General features: G+C 45.8%; 1 protein-coding gene across 3 annotated transcripts in view; it reads right to left on the bottom strand.

The window, feature by feature from the left end:
- Window positions 1-26303, bottom strand: part of LOC147119998 (disintegrin and metalloproteinase domain-containing protein 23-like) — a 576022-nt gene that overhangs the window by 383311 nt on the left and 166408 nt on the right. For all 3 annotated transcript variants that reach the window (XM_085985478.1, XM_085985479.1, XM_085985480.1), the window contains exons 17-21: window positions 12865-12951; window positions 11083-11163; window positions 10624-10674; window positions 10446-10509; window positions 3959-4064 (exon numbers count right to left, since the gene is read on the bottom strand). In XM_085985478.1, the coding sequence (XP_085841604.1) occupies window positions 3959-4064; window positions 10446-10509; window positions 10624-10674; window positions 11083-11163; window positions 12865-12951 (389 nt within the window). The remainder of the gene's footprint in view (window positions 1-3958; window positions 4065-10445; window positions 10510-10623; window positions 10675-11082; window positions 11164-12864; window positions 12952-26303) is intronic.

The raw sequence follows: 26303 nt of genomic DNA, 5'->3' as shown, positions 1-26303 counted from the left end.
TTACTCCCTGTGAGGATGGGAACGGGGACTGCAGGGAGGATGAGCAACCCGGCCACAGCACCGTGGAGCGGGGGGCCATTCAAGTGGGGGGAGATAAAAGAAATGTTGTAGTGGTAGGGGATAGTATCGTTAGGGGGATAGATAGGGTTCTTTGCAGCCGAGAGCGAGAGTCCCGAAGGCTGTGTTGCCTGCCCAGTGCCAGGGTTAAGGACATCTCCTCTGGGCTGGAGAGAAACTTGGAGTGGGAGGGGGAGGATCCAGTTGTCGTGGTCCACGTTGGTACCAACGACATAGATAGGACAAGGAGGTTCTGCTGAGGGAGTTTGAGCAGCTAGGGGCCAAATTAAAAAGCAGAACCACAAGGGTAATAATCTCTGGATTACTACTTGAGCCACGTGCAAATTTGGCTAGGGTAAATAAAATTAGAGAGTTAAATGCATGGCTCAAAGACTGGTGTGGGAGAAATGGGTTTTGCTTCCTGGGACACTGGCATCAGTACTGGGACAGGAGAGAGCTGTTCCGTTGGGACAGACTTCACTTGGCCAGTGCTGGGACTAGAGTCCTGGCGAATCGAATAACTACGGCTGTAGAGAGGGCTTTAAACTAATTAGTGGGGGGAGGTTTTAAGAGAGCGAAAAATAAAAATGACAGCGGAGAAGGCAATAGAGCAAGGTAGCAGTGGGGGAATTAAAAACCAGAGCGTGTCAGGAAGGGACAGAATGTATAATGATAAAGGTAAAGTAGTAAAAGGGGTAAAAGCAGGAATACATTGTCAGAAAACGTATTTGAAAGTTCTTTATCTGAATGCACGCAGCATTCGTAACAAAATTGACGAGTTGACGGTACAAATAACTACACATGGGTATGATCTGGTGGCCATTACGGAAACATGGCTGCAAGATAATCATGACTGGGAACTAAACATACAAGGGTATTTGACAATTAGGAAGGACAGACAGGAAGGAAAGGGAGGTGGGGTTGCTATGTTAATCAAGGATGGAATCGCTGCAATAGTCAGAAATGATATTGGGTCAAAGGATCAGGATAGTGAAATAGTTTGGGTGGAGATAAGGAATAATAAGGGGAAAAAGTCACGAGTGGGCGTAGTCTCTAGGCTTCCTAACAGTTGCAACTCTGTTGGTCGGAGTATAAATCAGGAAATAGTTGGGGCTTGTAATAAGGGAACAGCTATAATCATGGGGGATTTTAACTTTCATATTGACTGGACTAATCAAATTGGGCATGGCAGCCTTGAGGAAGAGTTCATAGAGTGTATTAGGGACGGGTTCCTTGAGCAGTATGTAACTGAACCAACCAGGTGGCAGGCAATCTTAGATCTGGTCCTGTGTAATGAGACAGGATTAATAAAAAATGTCCTAGTAAAGGATCCCCCTGGAATGAGTGACCATAATATGGTTGAATTCCAAATTCAGTTTGAGGATGAGAGAGTTGGATCTCAAACCAGCGTACTGAGCTTAAATAAAGGAGACTATGAAGGTATGAGAGTAGAATTGACTAAAGTGGACTGGGAAAACAGATTAAAGTGTAAGACGGTACAAGAGCAGTGGTCTACATTCAAGAAGATATTTCACATCTTTCAAGATAAATATATTCCACTGAGGAAAAAGGGGAATAAAAGAAAAGACAGCCATCCGTGGCTTAGTAAAGTAACAAAGGATAGTATCCGACTGAAAACAAGGGCATATAAAGTAGCCAAATCTAGTGGGAGGATAGAAGATTGGGAAGCATTTAAAAGCCAGCAAACAATAACTAAAAGATGAATTAAGAAAGGGAAGATAGATTATGAAAGTAAACTAGCAAAAAATATAAAAACAGATAGCAAGACTTTCTACAGCTATATAAAAAGAAAAAGGGTGGCTAAAGTGAACGTTGGTCCCTTAGAGGATGGGACCGGGAAACTAGTGGTGGGGAACATGGAGATGGCAAAGACGCTGAACAAATATTTTGTATCAGTCTTTACAGTAGAGGATACTAAAAATATCCCAACACTGGACAAACAGGGGGCAATGGAGGGGGAGGAGCTAAACACGATTAAAATCACTAAGGAGATGGTACTCAGTAAAATAATGGGACTTTAAGGCGGATAAATCCCCCGGACCTGATGGCCTACATCCTAGGGTCTTGAGAGAAGTGGCAGTAGGGATTGTGGATGCATTGGTGATTATTTTCCAGAACTCCCTGGACTCAGGAAAGGTCCCGGCAGATTGGAAAACTGCTAATTTAACACCCTTATTTAAGAAGGGAAGAAGACAAAAAGCTGGAAACTATAGACCAGTTAGCCTAACATCTGTGGTTGGCAAAATGTTGGAGTCCATTATTAAGGAAACAGTAACAGAGCATTTGGATAAACATAATTTAATAGGACAGAGTCAGCATGGTTTCATGAAGGGGAAGTCATGTTTGACAAATTTGCTCGAATTCTTTGAGGATGTAACATACAGGGTGGATAAAGGGGAACCAGTGGATGTAGTGTATTTGGACTTCCAAAAGGCATTTGACAAGGTTCCACACAAAAGTTTACTGATCAAGATAAGAAATCACGGGATTGGGGGTAATATACTGGCATGAGTGGAAGATTGGCTATCTAACAGAAAACAAAGAGTTGGGATAAATGGTTCATTTTCGGGCTGGCAATCAGTAACTAGTGGTGTTCCGCAGGGGTCAGTGCTGGGACCCCAACTCTTTACAATCTATATTAATGATTTGGAGGAAGGGACTGAGTGCAACATATCCAAGTTTGCCGATGATACAAAGATGGGAGGGAAAGCAGTGAGTGAGGAGGACATTAAAAACCTGCAAAAGGACATAGACAGGCTAAGTGAGTGGGCAGAGATTTGGCAGATGCAATATAATGTTGGAAAGTGTGAGGTTATGCACTTTGGCAGAAAAAATCAAAGAGCAAGTTATTATCTAAATGGAGAGAAACTGCAAAGTGCTACAGTACAAAGGGATCTGGGGGTCCTGGTGCATGAAACACAAAAAGTTAGTATGCAGGTGCAGCAGGTGATCAGGAAGGCCAATGGAATCTTGGCTTTTATTGCGAGGGGGATGGAGTATAAAAACAGGGAAGTCTTGCTGCAGTTATACAGGGTATTGGTGAGGCCACACCTGGAACACTGCGTGCAGTTTTGGTTTCCATATTTAAGAAAAGATATACTTGCTCTCGAAGCGGTTCAGAGAAGGTTCACTCGGTTGATTCTGGAGATGAGGGGGTTGACGTATGAGGAAAGGTTGAGTAGGTTGGGACTCTACTCATTGGAGTTCAGAAGAATGAGAGGCGATCTTATCGAAACATATAAGATTGTGAGGGGGCTTGATCGGGTGGATGCGGTGAGGATGTTTCCACTGATGGGTGAGACTAGAACTAGGGGGCATAATCTAAGAATAAGGGGCTGCCCTTTCAAAACTGAGATGAGGAGAAACTTCTTCACTCAGAGGGTAGTAAATCTATGGAATTTGCTACCCCAGAGAGCTGCGGAAGCTGCAACATTAAATAAATTTAAAATGGAGATAGACAGTTTCCTAGCAGATAAGGGAATTAGGGGTTACGGGGAGAGGGCAGGGAAGTGGACGTGAGTCTAGATTCGGATCAGCCATGATCCTATTGAATGGCGGAGCAGGCCCGAGGGGCCGTATGGCCTACTCCTGCTCCTACCTCTTATGTTCTTATAGGATTGGAGTCCTACCCCTGACCCATGGTCCCATCCAGCAAAATTCCACACTGGGAACAGAGCCCCACAAAACTACCCCTTATCGTCAAAATAGTAAGATACTGACACCTGACACAATTGCTGCTGTTTACATTCACTACAGCTATGGCTGCACAGGCTAGACTGCAAATTAATCCATTGCCTCAGAGATTCGCCTTCTATCAGTGCCATTAGCTGAACTCACAGGGTTCAAACGCCCTCTTCATTATTAACCGGTTACTACTTACTGTTTACTGCATTGCAGCCACTTCTCGCCATCCTTCCCACAGTTCCCTTTCTCGGTACCTTCAGTGTTGAGCTTCTCGTAGCAGAACTTGTCTGATCCCTTGGCCTCTGTAAATGAGAAAAGCTGTCAAAAACTCTACCATATATATCAGGGAGAATGTGCAAACTCCACACAGACAGTCGCCCGAGACCAGATTTGAACCCGGGTCCCTGGCGCTGTGAGGTAACAGTGCTAACCACTATGCCACCGTGCCCCACTATTCCCATATATATCTGCCTATTCCCATATATATCTGCCTATTCCCATATATGTCTGCCTATTCCCATATATATCTGCCTATTCCCATATATATCTGTCTATTCCCATATATATCTGTCTATTCCCATATATATCTGCCTATTCCCATATATATCTGTCTATTCCCATATATATCTGTCTATTCCCATATATACCTGCCTATTCCCATATATATCTGTCTATTCCCATATATATCTGCCTATTCCCAAATATATCTGCCTATTCCCATATATATCTGCCTATTCCCATATATGTCTGCCTATTCCCATATATGTCTATTCCCATATATGTCTGCCTATTCCCATATATATCTGTCTATTCCCATATATATTCTATTCCCATATATATCTGTCTATTCCCATATATGTCTGTCTATTCCCATATATATCTGTCTATTTCCATATATGTCTGCCTATTCCCCTATATGTCTGTCTATTCCCATATATATCTGCCTATTCCCATATATGTCTGCCTATTCCCATATATGTCTGTCTATTCCCATATATATCTGCCTATTCCCATATATATCTGCCTATTCCCATATATATCTGTCTATTCCCATATATGTCTGCCTATTCCCATATATGTCTGTCTATTCCCATATATATCTGTCTATTCCCATATATATCTGTCTATTCCCATATATGTCTGTCTATTCCCCTATATATCTGTCTATTCCCATATATATCTGCCTATTCCCATATATGTCTGCCTATTCCCATATATGTCTGCCTATTCCCATATATGTCTGCCTATTCCCATATATGTCTGTCTATTCCCATATATATCTGTCTATTCCCATATATGTCTGCCTATTCCCATATATGTCTGTCTATTCCCATATATGTCTGCCTATTCCCATATATGTCTGCCTATTCCCATATATGTCTGTCTATTCCCATATATATCTGCCTATTCCCATATATATCTGCCTATTCCCATATATATCTGCCTATTCCCATATATATCTGCCTATTCCCATATATATCTGTCTATTCCCATATATGTCTGTCTATTCCCATATATATCTGTCTATTCCCATATATATCTGCCTATTCCCATATATATCTGTCTATTCCCATATATGTCTGTCTATTCCCATATATATCTGTCTATTCCCATATATATCTGCCTATTCCCATATATATCTGCCTATTCCCATATATGTCTGCCTATTCCCATATATATCTGCCTATTCCCATATATATCTGTCTATTCCCATATATGTCTGTCTATTCCCATATATATCTGCCTATTCCCATATATATCTGCCTATTCCCATATATATCTGCCTATTCCCATATATATCTGTCTACTCCCATATATATCTGTCTATTCCCATATATGTCTGTCTATTCCCATATATATCTGTCTATTCCCATATATATCTGCCTATTCCCATATATATCTGTCTATTCCCATATATGTCTGTCTATTCCCATATATATCTGCCTATTCCCATATATATCTGCCTATTCCCATATATGTCTGTCTATTCCCATATATATCTGCCTATTCCCATATATATCTGCCTATTCCCATATATATCTGTCTACTCCCATATATATCTGTCTATTCCCATATATATCTGCCTATTCCCATATATATCTGTCTATTCCCATATATGTCTGTCTATTCCCATATATATCTGCCTATTCCCATATATATCTGCCTATTCCCAGATATATCTGCCTATTCCCATATATATCTGTCTATTCCCATATATATCTGCCTATTCCCAGATATATCTGTCTATTCCCATATATATCTGTCTATTCCCATATATATCTGCCTATTCCCATATATATCTGCCTATTCCCATATATATCTGTCTATTCCCATATATATCTGCCTATTCCCAGATATATCTGTCTATTCCCATATATATCTGCCTATTCCCAGATATATCTGTCTATTCCCATATATATCTGCCTATTCCCATATATATCTGTCTATTCCCATATATATCTGTCTATTCCCATATATATCTGTCTATTCCCATATATACCTGTCTATTCCCATATATACCTGTCTATTCCCATATATATCTGTCTATTCCCATATATATGTCTATTCCCATATATATCTGTCTATTCCCATATATATCTGCCTATTCCCATATATATCTGTCTATTCCCATATATATCTGCCTATTCCCATATATATCTGTCTATTCCCATATATGTCTGCCTATTCCCATATATATCTGTCTATTCCCATATATATCAGTCTATTCTCATATATATCTGTCTATTCCCATATATATCTGTCTATTCCCATATATATCTGCCTATTCCCATATTTGTCTGCCTATTCCCATATATGTCTGTCTATTCCCATATATATCTGCCTATTCCCATATATATCTGGCTATTCCCATATATATCTGTCTATTCTCATATATATCAGTCTATTCTCATATATATCTGTCTATTCCCATATATATCTGCCTATTCCCATATATATCTGCCTATTCCCAGATATATCTGTCTATTCCCATATATATCTGCCTATTCCCAGATATATCTGTCTATTCCCATATATATCTGCCTATTCCCATATATATCTATGCCCAAATATCTGTATGGTTCTGATCTAATCAGATGAACTCCTTGAAGGTTGAACACAGGAAGGAACATAGGAACAGGAGGAGGCCATTCAGCCCCTCCAGCCTGTTCTGCCATTCAATGAGATCATGGCTGATTTGTATCTCAACTCCATCTCTCCGTCTTGGTTCACAATCTCAGTTTTGAAATTTTGAATTGACCCCCAGCCTCAACAGCTTTTTGGGCGAGAGTTTTCCAGATTTTCACTACCCTTTGTGTGAAGAAATGCTTCCTGACATCACCCCTGAACGGCCTGGCTCTAATTTTAAGGTTATGCCCCTTTGTTCTGGACTCCCTCCACAAGAGGAAATAGTTTCTCTCTCTATCTATCCTATCAAATCCTTCAATCATGTTAAACACCTCAATTAGATCATCCCTTAATCTTCTATACTCAGGGGAACACAAGCTTAGTCGATGCAACCTGTCCCCATAATTTAACTCTTTTAGCCCTGGTATCATTCTGGTGAATCTGCGCTGCACCGCCTCCAAGGCTAACATATCCTTCCTGAGGTGCGGTGCCCAGAACTGAACCTAGTCCTCCAGATGGGGTCTAACATAACTTCCACTCCGTTGTATTCCAGCCCCCCTTGAGATAAAGGCTAACATTCCATTAGCTTTAACTCTGGGGAGTTATTTTTAGTGCAGTGATTAACACAGCCACGCAAGCCCCAGCAGGAGACACAAACACTAATGACACTCCATGTGATCAGACCTGCAGTATCATCACTCAGTAAAGCTCACTCACTACCATAATGTCGTACTATTTGACCCTGAGCTGAGCTTCCGACCCCACATCCGCTCCATCACCAAGACCGCCTCCTTCTACCTCCATAATATTGCCCGTCTCCGCCCCTGCCTCAGCTCGTCTGCTGATGAAACCCTCATCCATGTCTTTGTTACCTCCAGGCGTGACTATTCCAATGCACTCCTGGCTGGACTCCCACCTACAACCCTCCGTAAACTTGGTGCTCATCCAAAACTGTGCTGCCCGTGTCCTAACTCGCACCAAGTCCCGTTCACCCATCACCCCTGTGCTCGCTGACCTACATTGGCTCCCAGTCTGGTAACACCTCGATTTTAAAATTCTCATCCTTGCTTTCAAACCCCTCCATGGCCTTGCCCCTCCCTATCTCTGTAACCTCCTGCAGCCCTACAACTTTCCGAGATCTCTGCACTCCTCCAATTCTGGCCTCTTGCACATCCCTGATTTCCATTGCTCCACCATTGGCGGCTGTGCCTTCAGCCATCTAAATCGGTCTGCCTCTCTCTCCTCCTGTAAGACGCTCCTTAAAATTTACCTCTTTAGCCACATATCTCATTACGTAGCTCGGTGTCAGATTTTGTCTGATAACGCTACTGCAACACGCATTTTACTACATTAAAGGCGCTATATAAATGTAAGTTGCTGTTGTTATGCAAACTATACAAGGTGCACTGCATGCTATGGGCGTCACTGTAACTTCTGACGATAGTGTAAAACGTGCGATATCGGCTAGGCAGCCCATTGAACACCTCTCTCGATTTTCCTTTCCATCCGAGAGGTGTTTAAAGGGCGGCCGAGCCAATATCGCACGTTTTACACTATCGACACAAGTCCCAGTGACCCCCCTATGAATGTACCGTCTTAAAAACCGAAGAAAAATCGCACTTTCAAAAAAATTAGAGGTTCCGTTGAGGAGTTAATTAAAATAGCACGCAGAAGAATTTCAGGACATCGTAACTGAGGGATACCACCAGAAACAGGGCCTGGCCTCAGTGATGTCAACTTGTTGCCTCGAGTGATAGCTTGTCAATGTTCAAGTGCCTCTATCACCTATTTTCAAACTGTTGGCGTTGAAAGCTACTCCGGTTCTATATTTTCCTGTATCCCTTTTCTATCTATATTAGTTAAGGCAGTGACAGTTTTAATAAACCCACTGGAGGCTGATACAAATCCTGGGCCAAAACTGAAACTTTGTCTGCTGCTATCTGATGTGGCAGCATCTTCCAAACCACATACCCACCCCACCCCCGACTCCCCCGCGGACCCAAAACTCCGAGATAGTTCAGGCGGTGAGTAAGGCATTGTCTACCTAACCGTGCCTAATGACAGTAAACAGTCAAGACGACACACTTTCAATCTCCTGAAGGAGTCCTTGGTATGTGAGTATAACTAGTGAACACATCTCATATTCACTGCATGTAGGGGGTTGTGTTTTATTTTCTCATTGGTTTAATAAAGAGTATTAACCAGAGATTTCAATGTTTCCTGGTACTTGTGTGTTAGAGGTAAGGGATATATGACAATATCCAATAATATCTCAACATAAGGGCAATAGGGATATATGAAAATATCCTATATAAACCCAACAGGTGGGAGTTGCTCTACATTCCAAACAAGGGTTGGCAATCTCCCAGGAGCATGGATTAGAACAAAGTCCTTTTGTGGACAAGTACTTCTTGCAAAGTAAGCAAGGCCATTCTCAGAATAAAGGACAGTCTTCCATAGCTTCGCTCTGGTTCCATTTAAAAATGTCATTTTATCCTAAGCAACAAGCCCAGAATTGTAAATGACAGGACCGTAAATAAATGTAAAATGCACAATGCTACATCAGTCCTATTGCATAAGGAACCAGAATAATATAGCAGTACAGTCCCCACCGCTTACAGTGGCCGCATTCGTGCGAATGCGATTTTCCTGCTATACGCGATGGCCAGTATAATGTGGTAGCGCTATTGCTCCTTCTGTGTAGCGACCTTTTGCCCAGTTTTCTCCAGCTCCACTCTGACCTACAGCTTTATTTAAACTGCAGTCAGTGCTTAGTACAAACTGTAACCCCACACCATTTAGAGGGGATTAGAAAAGGTTTAAGTCTTCTTCTTAGGCGTCCCTTGGAACCGAGGATGACTTGCTTCCACATTAAAAATTAGTTCTCAGGTGGCTGGTGAGTCCAATGCGGGACCTACAGTCTCTGTCACAAGTGGGGCAGACGGTGGCTGAAGGGGCAGGTGGGTGGGGTGCTTGGGTTGATGTGCGCTCCTTGCGCTGCCTGCGCTTGGCTTCCGCTTGCTTCTGGCGAAGAGACTCGAGGTGTTTGGCGCCTTCCCGGGTGCTTCTCCTCCACTGTGCGGTTTTGGGCCAGGGATTCTCGGGTGTCGGTGGGGATGTTGCGCTTTTTCAAGGAGGTTTTGAGGGTGTCCTTGAAGAGTTTCCTCTGCCCACCTGGGGCTCTCTTGCCGTGCCAGAGCTCCGAGTAGAGCGCTTGTTTTGGGAGCGTTTAAATACATAAAAAGGTTTCAGTACACAAAAGGTAACTGAACATTATCAAGGTATTGTTTACTTATTTAAGTTCGCTCTTGCATTCAGTGCACCTTAACAAGGCGAGAACTAGTGAGGAAACACAGCTTCTGCCCAAAATAAACAGCGCGCATAAGATGCTACAACCGGCATCTTTGAAATTTGCATTAACATAAATGGATAATGGTTAGGGTCAGGCTTAGGCTTTTTGGCCGATCTATGCATCTTCCCGATTTAAAGGTGGACGTTTTAAATGGGGGGGACTGTACATGAGCTACCGATAATGACAGTGAAGGTGATTCACTTACTTGAGCCCCAGATCAGTTTGCACTGGTTGTCCCTTGTTTTACATTCTCCACCGAAACATCGGCCCTGCAAGATAAGGCCCATGGTTTACTTTGCCTGTAGCCCATTAAGGGCAAGAGATAAATCTTGTACCATAAAACATGACAATGGTAGCCTGTACAAAGGTTAAAGTGCATCTACCTGGTTGACATCACAGTTATATCCATCCTGCTTGTGAAGGTTGGGTGGGCACTGGGAAAAACACAATTGAAATTGATTAGGGAGGAGTGAATGGCTGGCCTCTTAGGAGACCCTGGCTGAATGTTATTCCCTCTGCACTGCCACTGAGTGGTGTTAATGTCACAATGTAGTGTACAGCGGTTTAATGTCTTTTGGAGCAGGACCGGACCAGTTTATTTTTTTATCTTTGGCCTGGAAGAGCTGAGAGGAAATGGGTCCTTATTGGGGCCGGATGCTGCTGAAATGGCCTTGCAGGTACCCCGATCATGCAAATGACCCCGTCCCCTACATTTTGGGATGGGATCTATGGCCAACCATGTGGGCAGATGTTGTGGGGGAGGGTGATGATCTGCTCCGCCACTCTTCCGCCACCACACAATTTTGTGGCCTTAAGTCTTCAACCGAATGGACAATACGTACCTGGCCAGAGTCTCCCGTGCAGTATTCCGCTATATCGCAATCATTCACTGCATCTCGACAATCGTAGCCTCGCTTTAGGAACTGAGAACAAGAGCAGAGAACATCGCTGAGTTACTCACTGGCTTTTGAAGACAATAAAAAGTCACTTTAACAAAACAGGTTACCTGCTCATTATCTCATTGCTGTTTGTGGGAGCTTGCTGTGCGTAAATGACCTGCCGCTTTTCCTACATTATAACAGTGACCGCACATCAGAAAAGTACTTCAGTGGCTGTAAGGCACTTTGCGACGTCCTGAGGTTGTGAAAGGCACTGTATAAATGGAAGTCTTTCGTGCCACCTTTCACCCCTTACGTAGTTTTGTTGGCTCTGTGAGTTGGAGCTGGTTCTGGTGTAACTGCGCGTTAATGGGTGGGAATGTTGTGATGCAACATTAAGTGAGCAGACATTAGGTTTTGCCCCACGCGCATAATTGCCTCCTGGGGTAAATACTTATTTATGTAACGCACACACCCAGAGTTAATGCTTTATTTCCTTGTTAATTGCTCCACCATTGGTGGCCGTGCCTTCAGCTGCCCGGGCCCTAAGCTCTGGAATTCCCTCCCTAAACCTCTCCGCCTTCCCTACACCTCTCTGCTCCTTTAAGCCTACCTCTTTGACTAAGCCTTTAGTCACCTGTCCCAATGGCCTGTAATTTCCAATGGCAGGCTTCCTGCGTGCAGATGCCTCCTATCGGAAAAAAATCTACAAACTTACCTGAGGGTTCCCGAGGTCCGGACACTTCCGCTCCTGGGCCTCTCCAGTCGAAATGCGCAGGGCCCACGTATCCCAGAAGCACATGCGGTTCGCAAGCATTCCTGTGATCACGTGGGCCAGGCCAGCCAATAGGAGAAGGGAATCTCCCATCATACATTTGACAGATAGACCTGTCAAATATATGAATAGAGATCACGCCAAAAACACATCAAAACATTAAATACATTTTTTTTTAAATCCCATTTTTAAAATGAGTTAAAATGACATTAAATTAAATATTTTAATCAAAAATTTATTTTTTGAAAAAATAATTAAGGCTTTTTACGGGGCTAAAAATAAACTTACCTTTTTTAAAAGTATTTTAAAATTATAAATGAGTGAAATTTTTTTTTTTTTACTTTTTTCAACTCCTATGCTGGTAAAAGCAGGCCTTACGCCTGCTTTTACCAGGCATAAGATTTCTAAGGGTTTTCTGCGGGCGGAGGTTCTGCAGAAAGCAGAACTCTCCCCCCGCAGAGGCCCTTCTCCAGGGCAGGCGTGTCGCATGCCTGAAACCGGCATTTCCGATGTCCCTACGGGTGTGTACACAGCGCGTACCCACCTGTAGACATCGGAAAATACGGGCCAATATCTCCTTATGTGGCTCGGTGACAAATTTAGTCTGATAATGTTCCCGTGAAGCGCCTTGGGATGTTTCACTACGTTAAAGGCGCTATATAAATGCAAGTTGTTGTTGTTGTTAACCAGCACTCAATGCGAAGTGTACGGATTTATTCCGTGGGAGGCAGCGCTGGGGTTATTCCTGGTCAAATGATTGCTACACAGAATAGTGGTGTATCACCTTGTCAGCACAGCCGCGATGCCCACTGATCCTCTGTAAATAACTTACGTTAAACCCATTAGATTGTCACCCCCCCATCCTGCATTGGTGCAGAGATTGGATTGTAGGCATTAACCCCATGGAGCTCATTACACTGGGCACATGCAGAGTTACGGTGGTGAAGCTGCATATTCTTGGCATGAGTTACCTGGCAAGTGTAGTTGCAGCAAGGCCCATCGCTGCAATGGGCACCATTGGCAAGGGAGCACTTCTTACAACAGGTCCCAAAGCATTCCTGCAGGAGGGGGAGGGGGCAGAAACAAGGGAAAGTCATCCACTATAGTTACACATTTTTACAATTCTGACTGAAATTGCATAGAATGTACAGCACAGAAACAGGCCATTCGGCCCAACTGGTCTCTGTCGGTGTTTATGCTCCGCACGAACCTCCTCCCACCCCTCTTTATCTAACACTATCAGCACACCCTTCTATTCCTTTCTCCTTCGTGTGGTTATCTAGCTGCCTCTTAAATGTATCTATGCTATTCGCCTCAACTACTCCCTGTGGTAGTTGAGGCGACGTGAACACCACCCCCCCTTCCGAGTATTCTCCTGGCGAATGTGCAGTCACTGGACAATAAGCTGGATGAACTCAGGGGGAGGCTCACCTTCCAGCGGGACATTAAGAACTGCAACATCTTGATTTTCACTGAGACTTGGCTTGATCCATCGATACCGGCTTCGGCCATTCAACCAGAGGGATTCAACATTCACCGGCTAGACCGAACAAAGGACTCGGGGAAGAATAGAGGGGGTGGAGTATGCTTTATGATCAACAATTCTTGGTGTTCCGACGTGGAACTACTTACATCTTCTTGTTCACCCGATCTTGAACACCTGATGATCAAATGCCGACCCTTCTACCTCCCGAGAGAGTTCTCATCCGTGATCATTACAGCGGTGTATATTCCACCACAGGCCGACGCAAATAGGGCACTAAACGAGCTGTATGGGACCATTAGCAGGCTTGAAACTTCCCATCCAGAGGCTGCATTCATCGTGGCAGGCGATTTCAACAAAGCCAATCTGAAGAAAGTACTGCCTAAATACCATCAGCATATCACCTGCCCAACGCGAGCCAAGAACACACTAGATCATGTTTACACTCCGTTCCGGGATGGATACAAGGCCCTCCCCCACCCTCCCTTCGGCAAATCAGATCACGACTCCATCCTGCTGCTACCCACCTATAGGCAGAAACTGAAACAGGAAAAGCCTGTGATGAGATCTCTACAACGGTGGTCGGATCAATCAGACGCTATGTTACAAGACTGTTTTGATTCCACTGACTGGGATATGTTCCGGAATGCCTCGAACAATGACATCAACACATATACAGATTCAGTCATTAGTTTCATAAACAAGTGCATAGATGACGTAGTTCTGAAGATTGTTGTACGAACATTTCCCAACCAGAAACCATGGGTAAATGGCAATATCCGTGCTATGCTAAAAGCATGGTCCATCGCATTCAACTCTGGGGACATAGAGGAGTACAAGAAATCAAAGTACGAGCTAAGAAAAACCATCAAAAATGCAAAAAAAAATACACGGATAAAGTGGAGTCACACTATCATAGCTCAGATTCGTGAAGGATGTGGAGTGGACAACAATCTATTACGCGGCTTAGAACGACCGGGTCTTCTCAATCTCCGTGGCTGACGTGAGCAAGACCTTTAAGAGAGTGAACACCCACAAAGCACCCGGTCCAGATGGAATCCCTGGGCGTGTCCTTAGAGCATGCGCTGACCAGTTGGCAGCCGTGTTTACGGATATATTCAACCGTTCCCTGTACCAGTCTGTAGTCCCCACCTGCTTCAAGATGACCGGTTATTCCAGTCCCCAAAAAAACAAAAGTAACCTGTTTAAACGACTACCGCCCCATAGCACTCACTTCTGTCATCATGAAGTGCTTTGAGAGGCTGGTCAAAACCCACATCAACTCCTTACTAACTGACACGCTGGACCCACTCCAATTTGCTTACCGCCCAAAAAGATCTAGGGATGATGCCATCCCCACTGTACTGCACACTGCCTTATCACACCTGGATAAGAGGAACACCTATGTGAGAATGTTGTTCATTGATTATAGTTCAGCATTCAATACCATTATCCCCTCCAAGCTTGTCAACAAGCTCAGTGAGCTAAGACTTAACACTTCCCTATGCAACTGGATCCTGGACTTCCTGACGGGCAGACCCCAGGTGGTGAAAATAGGCAGTAACACCTCCTCAACACTGATCCTGAACACGGGAGCTCCCCAGGGTTGTGTGCTCAGCCCCCTTCTGTACTCCCTGTTTACTCACGATTGCGTGGCCACGCACAACTCCAACTCCATCATCAAGTTTGCTGATGACACTACCGTTGTAGGCCTGATCACAGATGGCGACGAGACAGGCTACAGGGAGGAGGTAAGAGCTCTAGCAGAATGGTGCAAGTACAACAACCTCTCCCTCAACATCAGCAAAACAAAGGAGATGATCATGGACTACAGGAAGCGGCAGGGGGAGGGACACACCCCAATCTACATTGAAGGGGCTGAGGTGGAGAGGGTCAGCAGCTTCAAGTTCCTGGGTGTATTCATTACGGAGGACTTAATGTGGTCACATCACATCGACGTCGTAACGAAGAAGGCATGCCAACGCCTGTTCTTCCTCAGGAGACTGAGGAAATTTGGAATGGTCCCCCAGATTCTCACCAACGTCTACCGGTGCACCATCGAGAGTATCCTGTCCGGCTGCATCACTACCTGGTATGGTAACTGCACCGCCACAGACCGCAAGGCTCTACAGATGGTGGTGAAAGCTGCACAACATACTATAGGAATTAAACTACCTGCTGTGCAGGATATCTACCCCGAGAGGTGCCGGGGGAAGGCCCTGAGAATCATTAAAGACGCGAGCCACCCCAGCCACAACCTCTTCGCCCTGCTCCCGTCTGGTAAGAGATACCGAAGCATACGGTCTCGTACCAGCAGGTTTCGAAACAGCTTCTACCCCCAGGCCATAAGACTCATGAACGTATAATTTATTATTATTTATTACTGTTTTATTTATTATTACTGTATTTCTATTAGTATTTTTATCATTGTTATGCCATATTTATTCCAATGTTGGCAGGACTCGTAAAAAGCAACATTTCATTGTGTAGTACACACGTCTGCTGCATATATGACAAATAAAATTGAATTGAATTGAATTGGTAGCGAGTTCCACATTGTAACCACTCTCTGGATGAAGAAATTTCTACTGAATTCCCTATTGGATTTATTAGTGATTATCTTATATTTATGCCCCCTAGTTTTGTTCTCCCCCACAAGTGGAATCATCTTCTCCATGTCTACCCTATCAAACCCTTCATAATTTTGAAGATCTCTATCAGGTCACCTGGACACCATACTGATTATTTAGCTGGATTAACCACGGACTAGTTGACTGGACAATTCATGCACTTCTTTTTTTGTACAAGACATTTCACATTTTATAAAAATATAAATAGGAGTGCCCCCAATGGCTCAACGAGTAAATGCACCATGTGATTTGATACTGAGCCTTGCCAACCTGGAAAGTCATAGTTCCAACCCCAGGTTAGCACAGAATTAGCAGCCCTCTGCTGAAGCAGTAGTCAGGATACTACAATTAGCCTCAAGTGCCCTGGGACTAGGGAGAGGAATCAGTCAGGCTTCCCACTCCAGGTCATTATCCAGACCGTCACATGACTGTAGAGTGAAATGTGCTACAGGGACGACTCATTCCGTAGGATCGAAGGTCACCGCAGCACTTAGGTTTCATGGCTACTGGATCCTTCCAAGCCCCTCCCAGAAACATCTGCCACATCAGGCATTCTGCAGTGCACACTTGTATTAACCATGAGACAGAATTTATATTTGCAAGGGGCAACGTCTTCACCTCCCAAACCTGCGACCTCTGCCACCTAGAAGGACAAGGGCAGCAGGTGCATGGGAACACCACCACCTCCAAGTCACTCACCATCTGGACTTGGACATATATCACTGTTCCTTTATCGTCACTGGATCAAAATCCTGGAACGTCCTCCCCAACAGCACTGTGGGAGTACCTTCATCACACGCACTGCAGCGGTTCAAGAAGGCAGCTCACCACCACCTTCTCAAGCACAATTAGGGATGGGCAATAAATGCCGGCCTTGCCAGTGACGCCCACATCCCCAGGATGTATAAAAAACAACTTTCTCTGTGGACAGGAGGTATCAGCCGGACAGGTTCCCCTTGAGGGCAAGGTGTCTAGGCTGACACCTATATGGGCATGAAGGATCTTTATATCCAACTCTACGGCCTACACACAAAGGAGGAAAAATTCAGTATTGCCCCGTTTGGGGCGCGATTATCGGCCGTGCGCAAAGTTTAGCACCTGGCGCTAATTATCACCTCCAACTGCAAACTTGGCTTTTATCGCCCCATGAGTTGATTGGAGCGCTAAATCAGGCGCTACACACCTCTCTTAAGGCGCAAAGGCCGAGGAGGCGCTACCTCAGAGCGCTGCTGAAGCTCATGTTATGTTGGTCAGCAATGGAACACAGACACAATGGCACCGGCCAGTTCTTAAAGGAGGGTTGATTTTGCTCTCCATCCACATCCTGCTCATTGCAGCCTTGAATCTCGGCCTGGAGAGGTCTGTACATCAAATCTGCTGGAAAGAACAATGGAGAGGCCCAGGGAAAGCGCTCAGAGTGCAGCCCCCACAGTCTCTTCTAAATCGATACAAAGAGGAGCAAATCAAAATGAACCTGCAAAGTGCTGCTCAGTACCCAAAACTCCTTCACACAGCGCTGAATCTCTCCAGAAGTCTCTCTCTCTCTCTCTCAGAATGCATGGTGCAAAAATGTCACCAACAAAAAAGGCAGGAAGCGGTCACCTTTAAAGAGCGCTCCCCCAGTCCCTTCCTGACTGCAAAATGCTCCCCTCAAACTGTCGTTGCTAGCGGCAGGCGGTAAGGGGTGCCACTCAGTGTCCGGTCCGGGGCGCTACCGGGGTGTTGCACACTCGACTGATGTCACGATCTGCTGGCGCAGGAGATCGTGGCGGTAGTGTTTAGCACCACTGCAAAATGTCTAGTTAATTTCGTGAGCGGCGCAAACATCGCTGCGCACGAGCGCTAGTTGCTTTGCGCCACATTAGCGCCCTCTTAAGGTGCTAACGGGAGGCGCAAACCAACTGAATTTTTCCCCCAAAGGAGTTTGCGCTCAACTTTAATTCAGGTGGTATCTGGTCACCAAAATGTCATGGACAAGCAATGGCCAATTATGAAGGGAGCAGGCATTAATTAGCGGCAGTCAACAGCAGCTGCATGTTTGGATGGAGAAGAAGGGGAATTAGCTCTTAGGAGACCAGGGCTATCCTCTGCACCCATAGCTGTTCAGCTCACTGAAAAAAAACCTAATAGAAGAAGAGGCCCTTGGGCTGGTAATCTGAACACCTGTTTGCTGTTCCAGATCTGCCATCTCCTGCAAGAAAAGTCACCATCCAGCTTTGGCACAATGAAGGAGTGTGTACACTACAAAGGTGGTGCACGATGACAGAGTGTGTGCAAAGGACAATAATGGTGCACAATGACAGAGGCCGGAATTTTGCCTACCTTGGCGGATCTGGTGTGGCTGGTGTTCGTGGCAGGTTGAGACCCCACTGCTGGCTCCATCCCGCTGTTGATAATGAACTTCCCTTAATGGGGCCTATTAAGTCTGACCAGCGCATTACCCGGCTCAATGAGATGGAGCAGGTCTGGTGACATCATTCATGGCACATTTTCAGCTGGGATCTTTAAAGGGACCATGGCCGCATTAGATTTGATGTTTCATTTAACATAGTGCTGTCAGTGCACTGCAGCATTGGAGTGCTGCAAACACTGACAATGACTGCACAGAGGCAGAGGGCTGCACCCAGGTTCTCCGATGACTCCCTCTATATGCTTATGGAGGGAGTCAGAGTGCGCAGGGAGGTCCTCTTCCCTTCCGATGGGTGGAAGAAACCTCCCCAGGAGACCAAGACAGCCTGGTTGCAGATTGCAGAGGAAGGCACAAGCAGGGCTGTGGTCAGGAGGACCTGGGTGCAGTGCCGCAAACCTTTCAATGATCTCATTAGATCAGGAAACATTAGTACAAAGCCACACTCACCTTCATCCTGCTGTGCCTCTCATCATATCCCCATCACTCTGCCTTCCCTACCCTACCCCTGCACATCCTTCCTCACCAACTTACCTTGCACCTCCACCCATTCCTCTCTATCTACGTTATCACATCCCCATCTCACTAACCACCCCTCACACTCACCCTCATCCTTATGCAATTATACCAACTAACAACACACAAGGGTAGCCACTTGGTGTTATGTATTGTGTGTTCTATTATGTGTTCTCCTCCCACCTGTGGTGGTGCTGTCACAGGAGATAAATGGTTGAGTGTTCTCTGTTAAGTTTTAGCTCTCTTTGTTCGGAACTTTCCAGAACTTCCTTTCCTTCCAATAAAGCACTTCATGTTTGAATCTCTGAGTTCTGAGTCCTAAATTGTGTCTAGGTAGAAAGGTACCAACACAACAAGTGGCAACGAGGAGCGGATGAATCTGCATACATTACGGGTGCAGTGAGTAAACAGAAAATTTAATTTGAAACGTGAGATGGCTACTATATTAGGAAACATCGGTGATTTTGATGAAAATGTGGAGCAATGGAGCGCATATACGGAACGTTTTGACTATTTGGTATTGGCGAATGCGGTGGCAAATGAAAAGGTCGTGCCTACCTTTTTGAGTGTAATCGGGCCGAAGACTTTCAATTTACTTCGCAGCCTCGTGCAGCCAGATAAGCCAGGAACTAAAACACATAAGCAACTAGTGGAAATTCTTGGAGCACATTTTTCACCAAAACCTCTGGTTATTGCTGAGAGATTTAGATTTCATAAACGGAATCAAGAGGAGGGGGAATCAGTGACGATGTTTATTGCTGCTTTAAAAAGGTTGTCGGAACACTGCCAGTTCAAGGAGGTGCTGAATGACACCATTAGAGACAGACTTGTGTGTGGTCTGCAAAATGCAGCCACACAGAAGCGCCTTCTTACTGAGGACAACCTTACTCTTGAAAAGGCCATTGAAGTTAGTGTCTCCATGGAGATGGCGGAAAAGGAGGCTCACCAGTTGAGTTCAACGGGGAGAGTTCACAAGGTGTCGTCTGAGCCTAAAGGTGCGCGGAACGGCACATGTTACCGTTGTGGGAAAACGGGCCATCACGCTAATGACTGCTGGTGTACGGAGCTGGAATGCCGAAATTGTGGCAAAAAGGGTCACATTGAACGCGCCTGTAGAGGTAAAAAAAGAACAGACAGAGTTGGGAAGCATGGAAGCAAAATGTCTGTATTTGGACAAGAGAGGAAAAAGAGTGTTCATTCAGTGCAGTATGATGGAACAAGCAAAACAGAGGAGAGCGACACCTCTGAGGAGGAAGAGGTGCACATACTGACGGTTGCAGGTGGTTCAAATAGCTACTGGGTGTCACCACTGGTGGAGGGACAATCAGTGCGGATGGAGGTGGACACAGGCACGGCTGTGTCCCTTGTTTCAGACACTGTCTACAACAAAATGATAAAGCATCTTACCCTTCAGCCAACAAACATTGTGCTAAAGACGTATACCGGCGAACCTGTGGCCATGAGAGGTGTCATTGAGGTGACAGTTAAATTGAACGGACAGACTGCAAAACTGCCACTATATGTGGTAAAGGGAAATTACCCATCGCTACTGGGATGTGCGTGGCTAGAGAAAATCACACTGGACTGGCCTGCAGTCCGCATGATGTCAAAAGGGGAGTCAGGTCTGACTGCAGTGTTAAACAAACATGCAGAACTCTTCAATGGGGAACTTGGGAGCATGAAAAAGATCAGCGTGAGACTGGACATTAAACCTGACAGCAAGCCGAAGTTTCACAAAGCCCGACCTGTACCCTATGCAATTAAGCCAAAAGTTGAGGCTAACTTGGAGGCCTTAGTCGAGAATGGAGTCCTGGAGCCTGTGAGCGTGAGCAAATGGGCCACACCCATTGTTCCTGTCCTGAAAAAGGATGGATCTGTTCGAATCTGCGGGGATTTTAAAGTGACTATTAACCCGGTGCTGTCTGTGGAACAGTACCCTCTTCCCCTCATTGATGATCTTTTTACGGGCCTGGCCGGAGGGCAAAAGTTCAGCAAAATAGACATGCCAGGCTTATCTACAAATGCATGTCGATGACAAATCAAAGGAGCTGCTGACAATTGTGACAAACAAGGGGCGATACAGGTACTGCCGCCTTCCGTTTGGAATTACGTCGGCCCCTGCTCTATTCCAAAGGGCAATGGATCAGATTTTGAGTGGACTGCCAGGAGTCCAGTGCTACCTGGACGACATCCTTGTCACTGGGACAAATGAGGAGGATCATCTTCTGAACTTGGATGCGACACTACAACGACTGAAAGAGTACGGACTCAGAGTTCGTAAAGACAAATGTGAATTCTTTCAGTCTTCAGTTGAGTACCTGGGGCATGTGATTGACGCTACTGGCCTGCATAAGGCGCCGCCAAAGGTCAAGGCGATCGTGGAGGCCCCAGCACCCCAGAATGTGAACCAGTTACGTTCATTTCTGGGGCTACTTAACTACTATGGGAAGTTTATTCCAGACTTAGCAACATTGCTGAAGCTGTTACATCAGTTGCTATGTCAAGGCAAAACATGGAAATGGACTGAACTGTGCAACGAAGCTTTCGCCCAAGCAAAGAAAGCATTGCTGAATTCGGAGGTCCTGACACACTTCGACCCAAAGCTACCCGTGCAGCTAGCATGTGATGCATCACCATATGGTGTGGGAGCAGTCATATCCCACATCATGCCTTCGGGTGAAGAGAAACCTATCGCCTTCGCATCACGCACCTTGAACAAGGCAGAGAGTAACTATGCGCAGATCGAGCGCGAGGCCTTGGGAATCGTTTTTGGAATTCGAAAATTTCATCAGTACCTGTTTGGGAGAAGGTTCACACTCCTGACGGACCACCGTCCATTGACTTCAATCTTCGGGCCCCACACCGGAATTCCATCTCTCGCTGCAAGCAGGATGCAAAGGTGGGCTTTACTGTTGTCAGGACACACATACGACATCAAATATCGCAAATCAGACTTGCACGGCAACGCAGACGGTCTCTCGAGGCTACCCTTGCCTGTTACTCCCCCAGAGCCTCGTCAGATAGACATCTTCTACTTTAGACAAGTGGAGGGAGCACCTGTCACTGCAGTTCAGGTGCGAAGGTACACCCGCAACGATCCAGTCCTGTCTGAGGTAATGGACGATGTCATTCGAGGGAGAGCGATAGGAGATTCTCCTAGTTTGAAACCTTACGTTTCAAAAAGAAATGAGCTCTCCGTCCAGGCAGGTTGTCTTCTTTGGGGACGCTGTGTCATCATTCCGCCACCTCTGAGGGAACCTATACTGCAACAACTTCATACAGGCCACAGTGGGATGGTTCGGATGAAGGAAATGGCAAGAAGCTACTTCTGGTGGCCAGGTCTCGATGGGAATATTGAGGAGAAAGCCAAAACATGTTCCCCATGTCAAAGGGTCCGAAATGTTCCACAGCTGGCAACCCTACACCCCTGGGATTGGCCTGCAGAAGTGTGGCAGCGAGTACATGTGGACTTCGCCGGTCCTTTCGAAGGGAAGATGTTTATGGTGGTTGTGGACGCTCGTAGCAAGTGGCCGGAGGTCGCTGTGATGAGGTCTACCACGGCAGAGAAAACCATTGAGAAACTTGGTGAGATGTTCAGCCGTTATGGCTCACCAGAACAACTCGTAAGTGACAACGGTCCACAATTTGTATCACAGGAGTTTGCAACCTTCCTGCATGTGAATGGTGTCCAACACATCAGGTCTGCGCCCTATCATCCCTCAACTAACGGCCAGGCAGAAAGGTTTGTGCAAACTTTGAAGCACGCCTTGAAGGCATCGCAAGGTCAGGGCTCAATCCACCAATGCCTGAACAGCTTCCTGTTGTCCTACAGGAACGAGCCGCATGCCACAACCAAAACTTCCCCCGCTTCGCTCATGATGAAGAGGCAGTTGCGGACAAGTTTTGACTTACTCAAACCTCCAAGGGCAGAACAGGTTGTCCATCGTCAACAACAAGCTCAAGTTGAAAAGAGAGAGAAAAGAGCAAAGGAGAGACGGTTTCATCCGGGAGAGCACGTCCTAGCTCGAAACTACAACACTGGACCGAAATGGGTTCCTGCTACGGTGATTGCGCAGACGGGCCCTGTGTCTTACACGGTTGAGACTGCTGAGGACGTCGTCTGGAGAAGACACACAGATCAACTGTTGCTAGGAGCAGAGACAGCCACAGAGGCTCCAACGGCTGGTTGGCCTGAACTGTTTCCGGATGATACCGCAAACCAGCATCCTTTGCCACAGTGCTCTTCTCCAACACAGGAAGTCAAAGAGACTGTTCCACCTGTGCAAACTCCTGACTTTCAACTGACACAGGCACCTTCTCCATCCAGGCCTGTGTCAATGCCTACTGCTGTGGAAGCCAGCGATGACCGCCGGTATCCTGTCAGAGAGCGGCGGCCTCCAAGACGCTTGGATCTGTAGGCTTAGTGACTTACCCACAAGACTGGGGCAGAATAAACCCCAGGGTAAAGTCAGGGTTTGAGGCAGTCTACCTCTACCCTAGGTTCGTTGAGTGCATTGAAAGTAACGTACCTGTTGAGGAATAATGTGGACCTTCCATTTAAGAGGGGAGGAAATGTTATGTATTGTGTGTTCTATTGTGTGTTCCCCTCCCACCTGTGGTGGCGCTGTCACAGGAGATAAATGGTTGGGTGTTCTCTGTTAAGTTTTAGCTCTCTTTGTTCGGAACTTTCCAGAACTTCCTTTCCTTCCAATAAAGCACTTCATGTTTGAATCTCTGAGTTCTGAGTCCTAAATTGTGTCTAGGTAGAAAGGTACCAACACAACAAGTGGCAACGAGGAGCGGATGAATCTGCATACATTACGGGTGCAGTGAGTAAACAGAAAATTTAATTTGAAACGTGAGATGGCTACTATATTAGGAAACATCGGTGATTTTGATGAAAATGTGGAGCAATGGAGCGCATATACGGAACGTTTTGACTATTTGGTATTGGCGAATGCGGTGGCAAATGAAAAGGTCGTGCCTACCTTTTTGAGTGTAATCGGGCCGAAGACTTTCAATTTACTTCGCAGCCTCGTGCAGCCAGATAAGCCAGGAACTAAAACACATAAGCAACTAGTGGAAATTCTTGGAGCACATTTTTCACCAAAACCTCTGGTTATTGCTGAGAGATTTAGATTTCATAAACGGAATCAAGAGGAGGGGGAATCAGTGACGATGTTTATTGCTGCTTTAAAAAGGTTGTCGGAACACTGCCAGTTCAAGGAGGTGCTGAATGACACCATTAGAGACAGACTTGTGTGTGGTCTGCAAAATGCAGCCACACAGAAGCGCCTTCTTACTGAGGACAACCTTACTCTTGAAAAGGCCATTGAAGTTAGTGTCTCCATGGAGATGGCGGAAAAGGAGGCTCACCAGTTGAGTTCAACGGGGAGAGTTCACAAGGTGTCGTCTGAGCCTAAAGGTGCGCGGAACGGCACATGTTACCGTTGTGGGAAAACGGGCCATCACGCTAATGACTGCTGGTGTACGGAGCTGGAATGCCGAAATTGTGGCAAAAAGGGTCACATTGAACGCGCCTGTAGAGGTAAAAAAAGAACAGACAGAGTTGGGAAGCATGGAAGCAAAATGTCTGTATTTGGACAAGAGAGGAAAAAGAGTGTTCATTCAGTGCAGTATGATGGAACAAGCAAAACAGAGGAGAGCGACACCTCTGAGGAGGAAGAGGTGCACATACTGACGGTTGCAGGTGGTTCAAATAGCTACTGGGTGTCACCACTGGTGGAGGGACAATCAGTGCGGATGGAGGTGGACACAGGCACGGCTGTGTCCCTTGTTTCAGACACTGTCTACAACAAAATGATAAAGCATCTTACCCTTCAGCCAACAAACATTGTGCTAAAGACGTATACCGGCGAACCTGTGGCCATGAGAGGTGTCATTGAGGTGACAGTTAAATTGAACGGACAGACTGCAAAACTGCCACTATATGTGGTAAAGGGAAATTACCCATCGCTACTGGGATGTGCGTGGCTAGAGAAAATCACACTGGACTGGCCTGCAGTCCGCATGATGTCAAAAGGGGAGTCAGGTCTGACTGCAGTGTTAAACAAACATGCAGAACTCTTCAATGGGGAACTTGGGAGCATGAAAAAGATCAGCGTGAGACTGGACATTAAACCTGACAGCAAGCCGAAGTTTCACAAAGCCCGACCTGTACCCTATGCAATTAAGCCAAAAGTTGAGGCTAACTTGGAGGCCTTAGTCGAGAATGGAGTCCTGGAGCCTGTGAGCGTGAGCAAATGGGCCACACCCATTGTTCCTGTCCTGAAAAAGGATGGATCTGTTCGAATCTGCGGGGATTTTAAAGTGACTATTAACCCGGTGCTGTCTGTGGAACAGTACCCTCTTCCCCTCATTGATGATCTTTTTACGGGCCTGGCCGGAGGGCAAAAGTTCAGCAAAATAGACATGCCAGGCTTATCTACAAATGCATGTCGATGACAAATCAAAGGAGCTGCTGACAATTGTGACAAACAAGGGGCGATACAGGTACTGCCGCCTTCCGTTTGGAATTACGTCGGCCCCTGCTCTATTCCAAAGGGCAATGGATCAGATTTTGAGTGGACTGCCAGGAGTCCAGTGCTACCTGGACGACATCCTTGTCACTGGGACAAATGAGGAGGATCATCTTCTGAACTTGGATGCGACACTACAACGACTGAAAGAGTACGGACTCAGAGTTCGTAAAGACAAATGTGAATTCTTTCAGTCTTCAGTTGAGTACCTGGGGCATGTGATTGACGCTACTGGCCTGCATAAGGCGCCGCCAAAGGTCAAGGCGATCGTGGAGGCCCCAGCACCCCAGAATGTGAACCAGTTACGTTCATTTCTGGGGCTACTTAACTACTATGGGAAGTTTATTCCAGACTTAGCAACATTGCTGAAGCTGTTACATCAGTTGCTATGTCAAGGCAAAACATGGAAATGGACTGAACTGTGCAACGAAGCTTTCGCCCAAGCAAAGAAAGCATTGCTGAATTCGGAGGTCCTGACACACTTCGACCCAAAGCTACCCGTGCAGCTAGCATGTGATGCATCACCATATGGTGTGGGAGCAGTCATATCCCACATCATGCCTTCGGGTGAAGAGAAACCTATCGCCTTCGCATCACGCACCTTGAACAAGGCAGAGAGTAACTATGCGCAGATCGAGCGCGAGGCCTTGGGAATCGTTTTTGGAATTCGAAAATTTCATCAGTACCTGTTTGGGAGAAGGTTCACACTCCTGACGGACCACCGTCCATTGACTTCAATCTTCGGGCCCCACACCGGAATTCCATCTCTCGCTGCAAGCAGGATGCAAAGGTGGGCTTTACTGTTGTCAGGACACACATACGACATCAAATATCG

Source organism: Somniosus microcephalus, chromosome 4 (genome assembly GCF_052327205.1).
Source record: "Somniosus microcephalus isolate GS21.2 chromosome 4, FLI_Smic_1.0, whole genome shotgun sequence".
Classification (NCBI taxonomy): Eukaryota; Metazoa; Chordata; class Chondrichthyes; order Squaliformes; family Somniosidae; genus Somniosus; species Somniosus microcephalus.
The sequence above is the reverse complement of the archived record's forward strand: the minus strand, read 5'-3'. Positions and strand labels throughout refer to the sequence as shown.